The 15,048-nt window shown below is 50.0% G+C and overlaps 1 protein-coding gene across 1 annotated transcript; it reads left to right on the forward strand.

Moving 5' to 3' along the window:
• Positions 1–2,055: 2,055 nt before the first annotated feature.
• LOC119286553 (glycerophosphodiester phosphodiesterase GDPD4-like) lies at positions 2,056–7,314 on the forward strand. The gene is made up of 9 exons (XM_037565932.1): positions 2,056–2,262; positions 2,359–2,445; positions 2,555–2,652; positions 3,468–3,528; positions 5,726–5,806; positions 5,977–6,075; positions 6,454–6,543; positions 6,674–6,801; positions 6,887–7,314. Exons 1-9 carry the CDS (start codon positions 2,056–2,058, stop codon positions 7,050–7,052), a joined length of 1,017 nt encoding a protein of 338 aa, XP_037421829.1. The 3' UTR covers positions 7,053–7,314.
• The last annotated feature ends 7,734 nt before the right edge of the window (positions 7,315–15,048 follow it).

A 15,048-nucleotide genomic window follows, 5' to 3' on the forward strand; every position in this document is an offset into this window, starting at 1 on the left:
GATTTCACCCGGAACGTTTCCGATATCCAAATATAGGCTTCCAATATATCAATCTTTATGTCTCGACCATTTCGAGACTCCTCGTCATGTCCGTGATCACATCCGGGACTCCGAACAACCTTCGGTACATCAAAACACAAAAACCCTAATTACGATCGTCATCGAACTTTAAGCGTGCGGACCCTACGGGTTCGAGAACTATGTAGACATGACCGAGACACGTCTCCGGTCAATAACCAATAGCGGAACCTGGATGCTCATATTGGCTCCTACATATTCTACGAAGATCTTTATCGGTCAGACCCCATAACAACATACGTTGTTCCCTTTGTCATCGGTATGTTACTTGCCCGAGATTCAATCGTCGGTATCTCAATACCTAGTTCAATCTCGTTACCGGCAAGTCTATTTACTCGTTCCGTAATACATCATCCCGCAACTAACTTATTAGTTGCAATGCTTGCAAGGCTTGAGTGATGTGCATTACCGAGAGGGCCCAGAGATACCTCTCCGACAATCGGAGTGACAAATCCTAATCTCGAAATACGCCAACCCAACAAGTACCTTCGGAGACACCTGTAGAGAACCTTTATAATCACCCAGTTACGTTGTGATGTTTGGTAGCACACAAAGTGTTCCTCCGGTAAACGGGAGTTGCATAATCTCATAGTCATACGAACATGTATAAGTTATGAAGAAAGCAATAGCAACAAACTAAACGGTCAAGTGCTAAGCTAACGGAATGGGTCAAGTCAATCACATCATTCTCCTAATGATGTGATCCCGTTAATCAAATGACAACTCATGTCTATGGTTAGGAAACATAACCATCTTCGATCAACGAGCTAGTCAAGTAGAGGCATACCAGTGACACTCTGTTTGTCTATGTATTCACACATGTATTATGTCTCCGGTTAATACAATTCTAGCATGAATAATAAACATTTATCATGATATAAGGAAATAAATAATAATTTTATTATTGCCCCTAGGGCATATTTCCTTCAGCGACAATGTCTGGAAGCGGGGTGACGTGTAGGACGGCGACCCAGAGCATAGTCGCTCTGCTTGAACTAGAGAGAAAACCATTGGCTCGTTTTGACCACTTGAATCGTCGGATTTAAGCGCTGAGATCAAATATTCATGGCACACCCCTCCCAAAGGGCCTCGCCAACGAGGGAGCAGATAAAACAAAAGGAAAAGGAGGCAGGGCAGCCTGAACTTGGAAACTTAGGTTAGAAAACAACGCAAAAAGGATACCCGGGAGCACCCGAGCTCTCGTGCGGGGTAGGGTACTCAGGAGGCCTTTTCTGTCGTTACTCACATGCTTCCAACAGCAAGATACGCGATAACACTAGTAGCAATGAGCCTTCGACGATGTCACCTTCTTCTAGCTGGGGGAGGTATCTGTGCCTGGCTCCCCGAGGACAGGCCGACATCGGGACGATCGGTTGCACCAGGTGAAGCTTTGTTTGTCAGGTGGTGCGGCGAGCCTCGATCGCGATCCACCAGCCTGACATGTCGGTCGTTTACCAACTCCTTTTGGCCCAAACCAAGCTAGGAGGTTGGTTTTTTCGTCCACAGGATCAAGGCGGTGACACCGGCGATATGAGTTGATTCCGGCAAGGGCGACGACTGACGAGCGAATTGGAATGGGATAGGAGGGCGGCAAAGGCTACAAGGTGCCAGCGGGACGACGACAGAGGCTAGGTGGACGCCGAAGGCAATACCGACATTGATGCGAGTGAGCGGGGAAAAGAGGCCATCACGAGGAAAGGGTTGATTTTTTCCTAGAAAGTGGCTGCGACAGCAACCGATGCATCGCTTATATTTTTTTAGGAGTTAAACCAGATAAAAATTAAATTTCCTGAGGAGTTAAAAGCTTTTTAAGGGTGCATGCTCTTATTCTGAGGAGATGCTCTTAATGGAATAATAAAGCTAGATCCATTTCGAAAAAAAAGGCAAGTCTAATTTAAAAAAAACAAAGGTAAATATACAAACGAGTGCCTCGTTTGCACAGCGAGGAAGAACCGAGAGAGCGCTGAAAGGCAGAGCATGAGAGGGCTCCTCGGGCTCGGGAGGCAGCCGCCGCCGCTCCCTCTTTTCCCCGCCGGCAAGAGGGCCTCGCCGGCTGCCACCCTCCTCTTTCGCCTCCGCCGCCTCCTTCCTTCCAGCCGCCTCTTTCGTCTGCTCCTCCTCCTCGCCGCCCTCTCGCTCGTCCCTCCGGCCTTCTTCCACTTCCGCCTCCGCCGCTTCAACCGCGTGCGTCCCCACACCCGTCCATCCTTCGAGATCTCTTCCCCTTTCGAAATCTTTTATAGGCGACGCGTTGATTCTAACGATCTATTGCCTCTCCAGATGCGCGAGAGGAGTTGCGGGTGGATCCCGAGCCCGCCGCTGGTGTGCGCCCACGGCGGCGACTCCATCAACGCGTTCCCAAACTCGGTGGGTGGCAGATCACCGTCATCCCGGATTCACACTGAAGTTGTTACGGGTGGATTTCTTTTTCTTTCCTTTTTAACCGGAGATGTGACTTGTGAGTTGTTGGTTTCAGATGGACGCCTTCAGGATGGCTCTGGATGCCCGTGTAGACTGTGTGGAGGTGGATGTTTCGAGGTCCTCAGATGGCACCCTTTTAGCGCTCCATGACAGGTAATTGAAGCCCTGCTTGGCTGTAGTAGTATAATGGACCTGGAACATGCCAGTTATGTGTAACATGAACTGCTCCCGCGACTGTTGACTGTTCACTAGGTGCAGTAGCTGAGCTCAGTAAGCATTGCTGCATTTGTTGTATCTATCCGTGAACATAGGTCAAGATTAATGGAACTGGAGACACCAGTTACAGATTATAATACTAATGGGCTGTGGATTGGTTTTTGTTGTGTACCATTTGATTTGGACATTCTTTGTTTGATTCATTATTCGCAGATTAAACTGTAGGTTGATCCATCATATACCATTTTCTCGTTCATAGCAACCTGGCTCACTTGCTGATTGGTTACTAACTGGCAAATGCAACGCTAAATAAGTTCTCCTGTCTATTGGATGGAGAATTATGCAATTTATATCTGCATTTGGATGTTTGGTCACACATTATTAATACATTGACATTTCGGAGACCATCTATGTTGATATTTTTTTCCTTTTCAGTTCTACTTCTAACTAAATGACATGTAGCTGCTTACTTTTCTAATGATAGTTTGCCTCAGTATAAATGGAGCTTATAATTATCAAAGGGTTTCACCTTCTGGTATTGGCCTGTTTGCATTGTTTGAAGAAAGTGTGGGAACCCAAAAGATATTCCTTTTGTAAGTTTAACATTATTAGAGTTGGCATCAACAAGCATTAGTCACTGAGTTGACACTTAAATATAAATTAGCCAAAAATTCTTTAGTACAGTAGTCTGCATGCTAATTGTTTATTTATAATAACATATCATGGGCCTAATTCAAAATTCACACAGTTAGGGATCTGCAAAGAATGTCTGGTAATTCTACAGCAAAAGTTGGCCATTGGAGCACTCATGAGGTGAGCTCATTTTGTTTTGTTTAATCTAGCTGTCAACAACAACAACAAAGCCTTTAGTCCCAAACAAGTTAGGGTAGGCTAGAGGTGAAACCCATAAGATCTCGCAACCAACTCATGGCTCTGGCACATGGATAGCAAGCTTCCACGCACCCCTGTCCATAGCTAGCTCTTTGGTGATACTCCAATCCTTCAGGTCTCTCTTAACGGACTCCTCCCATGTCAAATTCGGTCTACCCCGCCCTCTCTTGACATTCTCCGCACGCTTTAGCCATCCACTATGCACCGGAGCTTCTAGAGGCCTGCGTTGAATATGCCCAAACCATCTCAGACGATGTTGGACAAGCTTCTCTTCAATTGGTGCTACCCCAACTCTATCTCGTATATCATCATTCCGGACTCGATCCTTCCTCGTGTGGCCACACATCCATCTCAACATACGCATCTCCGCCACACCTAACTGTTGAACATGTCGCCTTTTAGTCGGCCAACACTCAGCGCCATACAACATTGCGGGTCAAACCGCCGTCCTGCAGAACTTGCCTTTTAGCTTTTGTGGCACTCTCTTGTCACAGAGAATGCCAGAAGCTTGGCGCCACTTCATCCATCCGGCTTTGATTCGATGGTTCACATCTTCATCAATACCCCCATCCTCCTGCAACATTGACCCCAAATACCGAAAGGTGTCCTTCTGAGGTACCACCTGGCCATCAAGGCTAACCTCCTCCTCACACCTAGTAGTACTGAAACCGCACATCATGTACTCGGTTTTAGTTCTACTAAGAAACCCTTTCGATTCCAAGGTTTGTTTCCATAACTCTAACTTCCTATTTACCCCCGTCCGACTATCGTCAACTAGCACCACATCATCCGCAAAGAGCATACACCATGGGATATCTCCTTGTATATCCCTTGTGACCTCATCCATCACCAATGCAAAAAGATAAGGGCTCAAAGCTGACCCCTGATGCAGTCCTATCTTAATCGGGAAGTCATCAGTGTCGACATCACTTGTCACAACATTATTGTACATGTCCTTGATGAGGGTAATGTACTTTGCTGGGACTTTGTGTTTCTCCAAGGCCCACCACATGACATTCCGCGGTATCTTATCATAGGCCTTCTCCAAGTCAATGAACACCATATGCAAGTCCTTCTTTTGCTCCCTATATCTCTCCATAAGTTGTCGTACCAAGAAAATGGCTTCCATGGTCGACCTCCCAGGCATGAAACCAAACTGATTTTTGGTCACGCTTGTCATTCTTCTTAAGCGGTGCTCAATGACTCTCTCCCATAGCTTCATTGTATGGCTCATCAGCTTAATTCCACGGTAATTAGTACAACTCTGAACATCCCCCTTGTTCTTGAAGATTGGTACTAATATACTCCGTCTCCATTCTTCTGGCATCTTGTTTGCCCGAAAAATGAGGTTGAAAAGCTTGGTTAGTCATACTATCGCTATGTCCCCGAGACCTTTCCACACCTCAATGGGGATACAATCAGGGCCCATCGCCTTGCCTCCTTTCATCCTTTTTAAAGCCTCCTTGACCTCAGACTCCTGGATTTGCCGCACAAAACGCATGCTGGTCTCATCAAAGGAGTCGTCCAGTTCAATGGTAGAACTCTCATTCTCCCCATTGAACAGCTTGTCGAAGTACTCCCGCCATCTATGCTTAATCTCCTCGTCCTTCACCAAGAGTTGGCCTGCTCCGTCCTTGATGCATTTGACTTGGCCAATATCCCTCTCTTCCTCTCTCGGATCTTGGCCATCTTATAGATGTCCCTTTCACCTTCCTTCGTGCCTAACCGTTGGTAGAGGTCCTCATATGCCCGACCCCTTGCTTCACCAACAGCTCGCTTTGCGGCCTTCTTCGCCATCTTGTACTTCTCTATGTTGTCTGCACTCCTATCCAGGTATAGGCGTTTGAAGCAATCTTTCTTCTCTTTAATCGCCTTCTGTTTAATCTAGCTGTAACTTGCCAAATTTGTTGGTCTTGGTCTTGGTTCATTAGTGGTGCTTTATTATTTTAGCGAGGCTACAAAAGCCAGTCAAATGATAATATTAACTGCGTGTTGTGAACTAGCTGCATATATTTTTATTCAGTCCTAGTTTCCTTAGCACAACCTGATCATCAGCTGACGCTTGTCATATGTTGATCTGGTGACGAAACACTAACAAAGTGACCTTTAGTCTTCATAGATAAAAGCGGTGACCACGAGGTTTCAGCTATCGAAAACAGTCCGCAACCAGGAAGTTCCCAAAGTAGAAGATGCTCTAGAGGTAAGCATTTGCCTAATGAGTTTTTGTTGTTAGTAGTATTTTAGTAATCATTGTAATCACTTGAGCTTCAAATGACTTGTGTAAAATGTTGCCATAGGTGGATTATGTTTGATATACACACACTTCAATGAATTAATTGATTGCTATGCTACTGAACTTTTCTCTTGTAGTTGATATCACAATCACAGTCTGTAAGGCAAGTAATTCTGGATGTCAAAGTTGGTCCTCCTTCATTTGAGAAAGGTTTGGCGGAAGATGTAATGTCTATTGTAAGTTCCAGGTAGCTCATTTCTTGTTTTACCTTAATAAAGTTATACCTTTATCTACGTTTCAGTTTCTAGAGGTTAAACTTAATTGGGGCCTGTTGATTGTAATATGTGATTTGTGTAACAGTGGAAATGCTTACAGTAGTTAGTAGTCTGGTATATAAGACTTGATCACGTATTGCTTCTGAAATTAGCATTTTCATCCATGGCAAAATCGTCTATTGCTCTATCCATCTGCATCTAATTGAACTTGTGCACTTCTTTATCTGCTTGTTAGTTTCTGTCATTTGTCATGGGACTATAATAGTCTTCAGTATTGCAGTTTTTGAGCAGATTTGATAAAAACCTATCCTGCATCAATATAATTTTCATTATTTGCAGATCAGGAGAACAAACTGCAAAAATTGTGTTATCTGGGCAAAAAGTGACGACATAGGACGAGATCTGATCAAGTTGTGTAAAGATGTTATGGTAAACTATTCTGTATTTTCAGCTCTTAATACAATACAAGTCAATAACCCACTCCCACTCTGTCATCCATGCCGACATGGCTGCAACCACTTCTGTAATGTAACTCAAACATGCAATTTATCTGTTATAGGTTGGCTATATTGTTATGATGGATTGGTCCACTGGCAGAAGAATGGAGTTGGTGCGGATTGAAGGGGCAAAAGTTGCTGGTGTATACCATCCTTTGATCCACGAGAAGCTCATGAAGGTCATGCACAGGTAATGACTATCCTTTTTTGAAATTAGACGAAGAAATTAGTCTGACAGCTAACTAAAATTTGTAACCGCTTGGTTTGAAACACAGAAATGATAGAAAAGTGTATGCATGGACTGTTGACGATAGCGACTCCATGAAGAGGATGCTGTATGAGCAGGTTGATGCAATTGTCACAAGCAACCCTTCACTCCTGCAGGAGCTGATGCAGGAGATCAGAACAGAGTGCATGGAAGATGGTTTTGCCTTGCCGTAGTGATGGCTATAAACCTCACTGCATTTCCACGGTGATTGTTTGTGTCTGCATTATAAGAGAGAAGCATAACCGAAGAAAGGCGATTTTGCCTCTCCATGGAGATATTTTTTCTTTGATATTTCCTCTTCATGGAGATTGACCAGTAACATACGTAGATGATTTTACGATTGAAATGAGTTATGCCTTGGTACTTGCCCAACAACATAGCCAAATAACAGCAGTTCCTATTTATTCGGCATACAGTAAAAACTAAACAAAAATATGAACCTGTTGTGCCAACCGATCTTCATATCTTCGAAGTTTAAATAAGCGTCTGTTTTACTGTCATCTTCCTTGAAATGAGATGCCCAAGCTAATCAAAGTCTGACCTTCGCTGGGAGGTCGTGGTCGTATAACCACACACTTTCCAATCTACCACTAGCCAGAACTGACAACACAGTTTGTTTGAAGACGTAAGAAGTCCTATAGGAATGCTATAAAATATGGGTGGTCGTGCATGCACCCTTTTTTGTTCGCATACTTGTGAATTTAAGCACAGAGAAGTTACGAATGTTCATGGATGTGTAACATGTTATCCAAAAGCCGCCCCTCCCACACGCCCGTGGACGCGGACACACTCGGCCGCGGACGCCACACCAAAAACGTTCTCCATAACCATGAAACTCAAACTTCACACCTCAAATCCATAATACATATGCAAATAAAACTACTCATCATAGGAGGTTTCGACGATCTCTGTGCCCGGCGCTCGGTAGACGGGCAAGTGCGGAAGCTCCTGCACTTGTGGAAGCTCCGGCACCTCCTTCGGCTCCGCCTCCACTTCGGCGAATTGTCCGGCCTAAATAGCCGGCTTCCTCCCCTAGGCGGCATGCCAGAGCGGCGCCATACGATGCGGAGCGAAGAGGCGCCCGTCGGACCAGCGGTCTCTCCGCGTCCCCGTGTGGGCCCTATCCGCCAATCCGACATGGTAAGCGTGCCCAGGTGCATTCGGGCCTCCCTAAATCCGCCTTAGATTTGGACCGAATATGGGAGTGCCGACAGTCCGGGCGTTTCACCTGGCTACGGGGAGCATGGTTGGGTGGCCAAAATTCGTCCGGGATTGACCGGACAGCCCGTCCGGGCATTTGGGGCGGGTATGGGGGGGTCTGGTTGTAGATGCTCTTACCACAAACACTTGTCGCATAAAAGTACGAAACTTTTCTCAATAAATGGAAGCAAGGGACATAAATAGGTTTGATGTATTACACGCACGCACATTCTACCCCTATGAGCACATTCGAGAGATCGAGCTGGCAATCCTTGAGATTGGCGGAGTCAATACATGCACCTCGTAGTCGACGGGAAGGTCGTCTCCCATGAACGCGAAACGCTGGAATGCCTAAAATAAATCAAGGAAAATGCGAACACCCATCGCATGTCCGGGTATTGAACCTGGGTGGATTGGTTCCACCTCAAGGAACATAATCTTTGAGCTACGCTTACTTCATAAATTATTGTATTTCTATGGCATGTACGAAAGACTAGTTTACGTTGAAACAACTTGTCAACCTGTCTTTTGAAGGGTGTATCCCGAACCATAATACTTTCAATGATAATGGGTTTTGAAATGAAGAATCATGCTGCTCTTCAAAAGTCTTTTGCAATTTCAGTCACCAGAAGCAGGAAGCTCAAGATGGGTGCAGCGAAGCTAGAAAAGTTGACTTCAAAGAATCTTAGTACTAACATTTGAGTTTATCAGAGGATCTTTCTGATGTTGTCTTTTATTATAGTCAATATCAGATCAAGGTAGACAAGTCTAACTCGAATATGTCGTTGACTCCTAAATTGTACAACATTTAAACCAAAAAGATACATCTATATCTCCCGCATTAATTCCTTCCAAAACAGATTCAAATCTAGCAAGAAACAGACTTTGAAGGAAAATGCACCCATTACACATTTCCTTTAAAAAATCGCCTCTTCTTCTTAGCAGCTAGCAGCCATTAATAATTTTCTAATTCCACGTGCCTTTATTTACCTCGTTGTAGTAATATTCCTCTACATATTTCGTTGCAGAGGAGAGGAAGCGGGGACTGTTCGAGCAAACAGCCACATGATCTCTCTCTCTCTACCTCCATCATCTCCGAAATAGGCTTTCGCCCCGCTTTATAGATAAAGCATAAGTCCATACAGCCACATCTCAGGTACAGTCAGCAAGAACAGAGAAAACGCTGGGGCCACAACACAAAGAAGCCCAAAAGAAAGGAAAAAACAAAGGCCTCCAGGGGCAAGCTAAGGAGCAGACGAGCGGTCGGAGAGCCGGCGCGCAGAAGACACCAGGGTGTCCAAGAGAAGCTGAAGACGATCACGATCCCTCGGCCTAGCGAGCGGATGCCAGTGCTGCAGGAAGGCAAGAAATTTAAAGAACGAGTCAGAAGCACGTCGCAGGAACACCCCTCAATCACCATCTTATTGCGGGTAGTCCAGAGAGTCCACATCATAGCCGCGAAGATAAGCCAGAACAGTCGGCGCTTACGGCCAACCTGGGTGGCCCTAACCTGCAGAAACCCTGCGAGGTCAGTGGCCTCCCACTCCGGCCCAAGAGCCTCACGAACAAAGCACCAAAGTGCCTGCGCTGCTATGCACGAGAAGAGAATGTGCGTTCCCGTTTCCGGGACATGGCACAAAGGGCACAGTCCATTGCCCGGACCATGGCGCTTCAACACCTCGGTCCCTGAAGGGAGACGATCTCGAAGAAGCTGCCAAACAAAAATCTTGATCTTCAAAGGTAGTGGTGCCTTCCACAATGGGGATAGCCACAGTAGAACCGGCAGCCTACATAATGCCTGATAAGCCGAACTAACGGAGAAATCGCCCGAAGGCAAAAGGCTCCACGACACCGAATCAAGGTCCAGGGACAGAGGAAGAGGGACTACTTCCCTCAGGTCTGCCCATTCCTTGACCTCAGCAGGTCCGAAGGAGCGGCGGAACGCAATGTTCCATCCGCCCTCCAGAGCCGCCTCAGAGACTAGAATGCCCGGGTCCGCACAAATCGCAAAGAGACGCGGGAACCGCAGGCGGAGAAGCTCGCCCTGAAGCCAGGGGTCCAACCAAAATTGGGTCCCAGACCCATTGCCAACCGAGAAGCGCACACCCAACCTAATCTCTTCCTTGATGGCCTGAATAGATTTCCAGAATTGAGAACCAGCCGACTGAGAACACGCTAAGAGGGGCTGGCCCTGCAAGTATTTGGCCTCAACCAGCTGCAACCACAGCCCCCCATCTCCCCGCAAGATCCGCCAAACCCAACGTAGCATGAGCGCCACGTTCATCCGGCGGGATGCGGGTATGCCCAACCCACCTCGGTCCTTAGGCATACAGATGTCAGCCCACTTGACCATGTGGTACTTGGGCCGACCGTCCCCTACCTGCCAAAAGAACCTAGCCAGCTCCTTGTCGAAGGAGCTATGTACACCTTCAGGTAAGATGTACATCCCCATCATATACATGGGGAGGCTGGCAAGGTTAGAGCTAATGAGGATAGTTTTGCTGCCCTTAGAGGTGAACCTACCGCACCAGGGCTCCGCACGGGACGCTACTCGCCCCACTAGCGGATCGTACCCACTCACTGTAATACTGGACTCGGCCAGGGGCATCCCCAAGTAAGATATGGGGAATGACGCCAACCTACAGTTGAAATTATCTGCGATCCGAAGCTGCTCAGCCTCAGAATAGCCAAGTACCACCACCTCGCTCTTATCAAAGTTAATCTTAAGTCCAGACATTTCCTCAAAGCAGAGCAAAAGGAACTTAAGATTAACAATGTCAGAGTCCGAGCCTTCCACCATAATCATGGTGTTGTCCGCATACTGCAGGTGAGTAACCCCCCCCCCCCCCATCCGGGATGAGGTGGCTAACAACACCCTTAAGGTGGCCGGCCAACTTGGCCTTATCTAAGATGCCCGCAAGGGCATCAACTGCGAGATTGAAAAGCAAGGGAGAAATAGGGTCCCCTTGCTTTACTCCTCTGGACGCCTGAAAAAAGGGTCCCACCTCACCATTAATGTTGATCGCAGTGTTCCCAGATCTAACCAGTTGCATGATCCAGGAACACCACCTCACGTCGAAGCCTCGTCGCTCCATCACCAACCTCAAAAAGGACCAATCCAGACGATCATACGCCTTCTGGAAGTCCAATTTGAGGAAAACCCCCTTGAGCCCCTTCGACGCCACCTCGTGAACGATCTCGTGGAGGGCAAGAATTCCATCATGGATCCGCCGGCCCTTCAGGAAGGCGGACTGAAGGGGGTGAGCAATCCTTTCCGCCACCGGTGATAAGCGAGTGGCACAAACCTTTGCAAAGATTCGCTCCAACATGTTGATCACCGTGATCGGTCGGAATTGGCGGATATCCGTCGCCCCAACTACTTTGGGGATCAGGGATATGACACCGTAGTTAATCCTAGCCATGTCCAAGGTTCCAATATAAAACTCGTGGAACATGGGCATAATGATCGGGCGCAAGATCTCCCAGAATTTCTAAAAGAAGACTACCGGAAGGCCATCCGGCCCCGGGGCCGAGCAGGCTTTCATAGAAGCAATCGCCCGTCCCACCTCCTCAGGAGAGAAAGGGAGAGTAAGCTCCGCATTCTCCGCATCGGAGACCCGCTCTGCTGGCGGCCAGAAGTCAGCGCAGAGGGAGACGCCTCCACGCGGCTCAGCCGAGAACAACTCCTTATAAAAGGAGTAAATATGGGTGGAGATGTCCTCTGGGCTTTCCAGAAGGACATCCCCATCCCAGAGAAAAGGGATAGCACACTTTCGCATGCGGCCATTAGCAATCGCCTGAAAATAGGCAGTGTTCGCATCCCCCTTAAGGAGCCAGTTCAAGCCCCCACGCCGCTGCTAGAAGAGCTCCTCGCTCTTGTAGATGTCCATGAGCGAGGCCTCGAGGCCGTATCTCCTAAGCCAGTCGTCAGGAGACAGGCCCTGCCTATTAGCAAGGTCATCCAAAACCTTAATCTGATCCAGCAGGGTCCCCTTACGGGATCACAGCTCAGCACCAAGGTTCGCCCCCCAACCCTTCATGGCATGACGAGACAATTTAGCACAGTGATGCCACACATCCACAGCACAAAACACACGGGGCGGGGACGCGACCGCCTCTAGCCAGCGGTCGCGCACCAACTCAAAGAAGCCCGGCTGCTCCAGCCAAAAAGTCTCAAAGCGGAAACGGCGGGTCCTAGGGGGAGACACATCACCCGACGAGAAAAGCAGGGGGGTATGGTCGGAGCCAATCCGAGTGACCGCCTTGAGAGAGCACAATGGGAACATCACTTCCCACTGAGCCGACACAAATACCCGATCCAAAACACTCCGGATGGGGTCCGCCTGCTTATTTGTCCACGTGAACCTAGCCCCTACGCGGGCTATCTCACGGAGCGCAAGGTCCGCAATGCAGTCGTTAAATAGACGCATGCGGACCCGATCAACATTAGGCGAGCTTTTATCAGAAGCCCATCTAATGAGGTTGAAGTCCCCGGCCACCACGACCGGGGTGGTGCACCTCTCTACCTTATTTTTAAGCTCAGCGAGGAATACGGCAGAGCGAGCATGGTCCGCAGGACCATAAACGAAAATCACCTCCCAACTGAAGTGAACTCGTCGGTCAGTGACAACATGCTCACGAAGAACTCCCCTCGGTCCATATCGTCGACCGAGAAAGCATCCTCCCTGACCCCGAGCAAGATGCCTCCAGATTGACCCGTAGCGGGCAGCCACTGCCAGGCAAACTGGTGGCGGGATAGCCCCTGGAGATCATGCATACTAAAGTCCTGACGAATCGTCTCCTGAAGTCCCACAATGTCAATCTCTTCCTGTCGCAAATATTCGATGAACTGCCGCCGCTGGCCAGAGAGGCCGAAGCCCCTAATGTTCCAACATAGGAGCTTCATTTAATAACCTCAGTGCAATCCCTAGGCCCTGCAAGCGGGGCTGAGTTAGCCCGCCCGTCAATCGCAGGTCGGGGGGATGCCTTCACTGAGCGTCCACGTCGCCCCCGTGTAGGGGGGGCGGCGGAAGCCTCCGGCCCGAGGGAAGCGGACCTGGAACTAGACCCACACACCTCTATCCAGTGTTCAGTGGGGTTGAGACGTGTGGGAGGGGGGGGGGGGCGCCCTTGCAAAGCCCTCACCGAGGGGGGAACTGCAAGGGGCGTCTCCGCCCCAGTCTCCATAAGGGGCGCCTCACCAGCCCTGGTCTCTCTATGACCAGGGTCAGTGTGCGCCGGGGTGCTGGGTTCACCACGCGCAGCACAAGCACGGGCTTCAGCCAACGCCCCATCGAGCCTCTCCTTGGCGCAAATAGCAGAAATCTGCTCAAGAATGGGCCCCTTCTCGCCACGAAACACAATGCCACTATCGGTGGCCACCTCTGCCAGGTGAGACAACAAAGCGAAACCAAGCACAGAAAACCGAGAACCAGAACTAGAAGGAACAAAGGGGATGGATGGGGTACCTGAGGACAGGTCGCGAGCTGCAGCCCGCATGGCGGCCTTCTCCGAGATCGTCGGGACACGGCCATCCAGGGTGACCCGGGACTGGCTGAGCCTCGCACTCTGACGCGCAGCCACCAGCGGAGAGGACCCACCCCGAAGCTTGGAGCTGGCCGCAGTAGGGGTCACAGCGGCCAGGTCCAAGGGCGGAGGCGGCTCCAGGTCCAGGGCCCCCAAGGCAAGGGAAGGGGGGACCCCGGCGAACGCGAGTAGCAGACCACCCCCGGCGAGCACGGCGACGACGAGGGGCGCACCTCCATCCCCACACTCACCACGTCCTCCTCCACGACCTCTGGGTCAGCCACCTGGGTCGCAACAGGGGGAGGGACGGCCACAGCCACAAACCCACCCCCTGACGCCACCTGAGAGGCCGTTCCAGCAGGACCGGAAGAACCACCAACAGTAGAAACCGGGCTACGCCGCCCAGCAGACGGAGCCGGCGGAATCACATCATCATCATCATCCCCTCACAAGAAGAGCTCCCATCGGACGAGCCCCCACTCCCACCCTGCCCTTCATCCAAGCGCGACACAGTGGCTGCGGGGGCCGGCCCAAGCAGATCCTCAGGAACCGGAGACTCGAGCTCGAAGGTCAGGCGCTTCCCCTTAGTGCCGAAGTAGAAGACCAAGGACAGACCGTCAATCTCTGCCGGAGCAGGGCACAGGATCTCAATGCGGGCTGGGCCATCATCCTCAAAAGACGCCAAGTCGGCGGTCACCAGCTTGCCCACCGGCTCAGAGATCGCCTTGAGAATGTGCGCAAGCTTGCCACCCCGCGGTGCCGACCTGCCACCTCGAGGCAAGCCGTAGACAAGGACCCACACCCTCTCCAGAGGAGGCACAGGATCAGGCTCCGCAGCAGCTGCACGAACAGAGATCAGGAGCTTGTTGATGGGACACCGGATGACATCGTGGGAACACACGCGAAGCAGCTCAGCAGAGGGGAAGGGGACCGAGAAGACGAGGGGAGCCGTCTCAGTCACCTCCCAAGTGAAGTCGGAGTCGCGGAAGTCGCCGATGTATGCGGCGAGCTCGGCCGGATGAGGGCGACCGAGATCACCACCCCAGACGGCAAGTCCTGCTCGGGGGCAAGAGTGACCGTCGTCAAGTGCGGCCTAACCGCCTCCTTCTCAATCTCACCATCCACATAGTAGAAACCACCCCCCTCAGTCCCGTACCCAAGGTAAGCAAGGGTCGTGGGGCATCGGGGAGGGGCCTCACACTCCGAGCAAAAATGCCCCGCGCAGCCACAGTTGATGCACATCGTCTCCTCGCGAGTCCTAGGGCGTCCAACTCGCGGGGTCTGCTCAGGAGCCACTAGCTCCGAAGCACCAGCCGGAACGGGACATGCGTCCACCCCAGGGGTCTTCTTCTTCTTGTGCTTCTTCTTCTTCTTTGACTGAACAGCGGCACCAGGAGCCTCAACAGAGCAGCGAGCAGGAGAGGCCCTCGCGGTCGCAGAGTC

This window comes from Triticum dicoccoides, chromosome 4A, assembly GCF_002162155.2.
Source record: "Triticum dicoccoides isolate Atlit2015 ecotype Zavitan chromosome 4A, WEW_v2.0, whole genome shotgun sequence".
NCBI classification, from domain to species: Eukaryota; Viridiplantae; Streptophyta; class Magnoliopsida; order Poales; family Poaceae; genus Triticum; species Triticum dicoccoides.